Below are 2,653 nucleotides of genomic sequence, written 5' to 3' on the forward strand. Positions count from 1 at the left end.
TTTTATATTATGTTACTTCACAATTTACATTTAGTGACGAAGTAAGTGGTTCGAAATACTTCAGTAATTTGTATTTTGATGAAGTAATACGCAAAACAACTTCACTTTAACAGAACAATGTTGAAGTAAATTAATTCTATCACTTCGTCTGATTTCTTATTGACGAAGTATTTAATATTATGTTACTTCACAATTTGCAAATAACAACGAAGTAATTTACCTATTACACTTCATTTTTTTTATTTTGATGAAGTAATTGTTAAAAAAAGACTTCGCAATATATGACTTAATACACTAATATAATTAAACTCATAAATTATCCATATAAAAATTACTAATATCCACGAATCCACAATTACATATTCATCAATCCACAAGTAATCCAAAAAATGTATCCACAAAACTAAAAATATATCCAAAAATCCACAATGACAAACAAAATATTTGTCCCAACATACACCATCCATCTAAGCACGTACATAAGAGTAAAAAAATTCACTCCATTCACTTCTAAACTCGTCATATTGACATTGGGTGTAATATTGGTTCTTGATGCATCCTGCAAACTGAAATTTGAAACATAAAAAACATAAGGCTGGATGATTAAAACATAAAAAACGTAAGGCTCGATGAGCCGCCAAGCTAGCTAGGAAGATTAAAACTTAATCTTGGAACACAAATATAATTAACACATGCTTAAAAACAATTATAAGAATTTCCCATGTACAACATATTTTTTTTCGAAGAACAAGCTGTCACAAAAAAGTAAAACCATATTAATTTGAGGATTAACGTAAAAGAATTAATATATGAGACAATTTTGATATGATTAACATGATGCATGTACCAATAAAAGCATACAACAAGAGTCTCGAGTTCAATCCGATATGAGGGAACCAATGAGGACATATATAGACCAAAAAAACAGGAAAAGACAAAACCAGATCACCTTAAACTCCAACAAAATCTGAAGCCACCCGGCTTCTTGTTTCAAGAAGCGAAATCAACTTAAAAGTAAGAACAGATTGAATTTACGCCACTTGGAAATGATACAAGAATCTTGAAAAAAAGACAACACGTACAGTCCAGAATCATACTCCCGTATATGATTTCTGGGCTTCAAATTTCTTGATAAAACCAACAACCCACCAAATAAAATAAACGAAAAGAAAGTATTTTAACCAAAACATATATCAGCAATAAACAGAATAAACACAAAAGCTTAAGATTACAACACAGAAGATATGAAAATCAGGAACAAAATTTCCTTTTTTTTATCAACAAATTTATCCCAAGAAGAAACTCACCATCTTCTCCAACTGTGGATCATCGCAATCGACTATCTCTTTCATGTACCTCATCACACAATATCCACACTCAACCGAACCACTTTGTTTCAGATTACCCTATAATGGAATTGAAAATTTATTGCAACAATCACAATCTAATTAATAACCACTACCAATTCATGTATTCATAAATAAGTACGATACATACCGTCAATATTTTAAAACCTGGCCCTTTAGAAATACCCTTGGAGGCATTGTACAACTTCACCCCACTACATTTTAAAAAGTAAGAAGTTATTTTTTTGTATATTTATAAGTTAATGTATTCAAAATCAACAAAAGCTACTACTTACTTAGTCACAATAGTTTTCCATGTATCATCTCGGTTCCTATTAGACGTAGAATCCAATAAATATATCATATTCTTATCTTCGTTGACGATTGTCAAGATCCAATGGTACCTGAAAAAATGAAATTACAGCATTGACTACCATGAAGTAAAAATCTATAAATAACTAAATTCTTACCCAGTGTTGTTTGGGATGAGGCAGATGCTATCTCTACACACTGCTTCCAACTGATCAGCAATATGTTGTGATAAGTCACGGCCATCTGTGCCAATCGGGCATGTAGGTATATTACCGGGATCCACAAACGAAAAATAATCAGCCTTGTCTTTTTTCTTCAAATCTTTGTAGAGGTGACTGCATGATATAGATGCACAAATACATCGTTTAGAAAATTTTCAAAATATGAACAACCACCACAAAAAATATTATATAAATTCACAAATATTGTAAGTTAGACATTATATATACCCCATGTAAACTAAAATTTGTCTGGCACCTATCTCCCTCATCTCCATAAAACGTACGATATCTTCTCTTAGCAACCGTATTCTTTTAGGACGTCCAAACATAGCGTCCTCAAACTCAATGCATATGGTATCCGATTCATTCAGCAATCGAACAACATGAGAGTAGATATACTTGCACGACATGGGTAATGTTTTCTCAATTTCTTTTAAATTGTCGCGCTGACCAGGAACATCCGCAAGAACAAATGGGGATTCTCTAAACAACCTCTGATAAACAGTTCCACACCCTCCTCGTACTGTTTTGACCTTCTATCCGAGTGAATCCAAGAATTATCCATTTCAATACAGAAAAATACCAGAAATATATAACAATAAATTTGATCTAAACCTGAAAATATTACATTTAATAATGTCATTTTAAGTGCATATAAGTTAGAAAAACCGAAAATTAGACAATGCCTAACAAGAAGGGGACAACAAATATTTTAGACAATGTCGAACATTAAGAACCCAGAGACGGACAACCAAGGCCTTAGAAAACAACACG

The 2,653-nt window shown here is 32.0% G+C and overlaps 1 protein-coding gene across 1 annotated transcript; it reads right to left on the reverse strand.

Annotated features, from left to right (window-relative positions):
- Positions 1–427: 427 nt before the first annotated feature.
- On the reverse strand, positions 428–2,346 carry LOC140828485 (uncharacterized). Its single transcript, XM_073191432.1, has 6 exons — positions 2,108–2,346; positions 1,817–1,993; positions 1,643–1,750; positions 1,498–1,561; positions 1,308–1,406; positions 428–566 (listed from the first exon to the last, which is right to left on the reverse strand). Exons 1-6 carry the CDS (start codon positions 2,287–2,289, stop codon positions 468–470), a joined length of 729 nt encoding a protein of 242 aa, XP_073047533.1. The 5' UTR covers positions 2,290–2,346; the 3' UTR covers positions 428–467.
- Between the last annotated feature and the right edge of the window lie 307 nt (positions 2,347–2,653).

The sequence above is a fragment of the Primulina eburnea genome, chromosome 3, assembly GCF_022965805.1.
Source record: "Primulina eburnea isolate SZY01 chromosome 3, ASM2296580v1, whole genome shotgun sequence".
Lineage (NCBI taxonomy): Eukaryota > Viridiplantae > Streptophyta > Magnoliopsida > Lamiales > Gesneriaceae > Primulina > Primulina eburnea.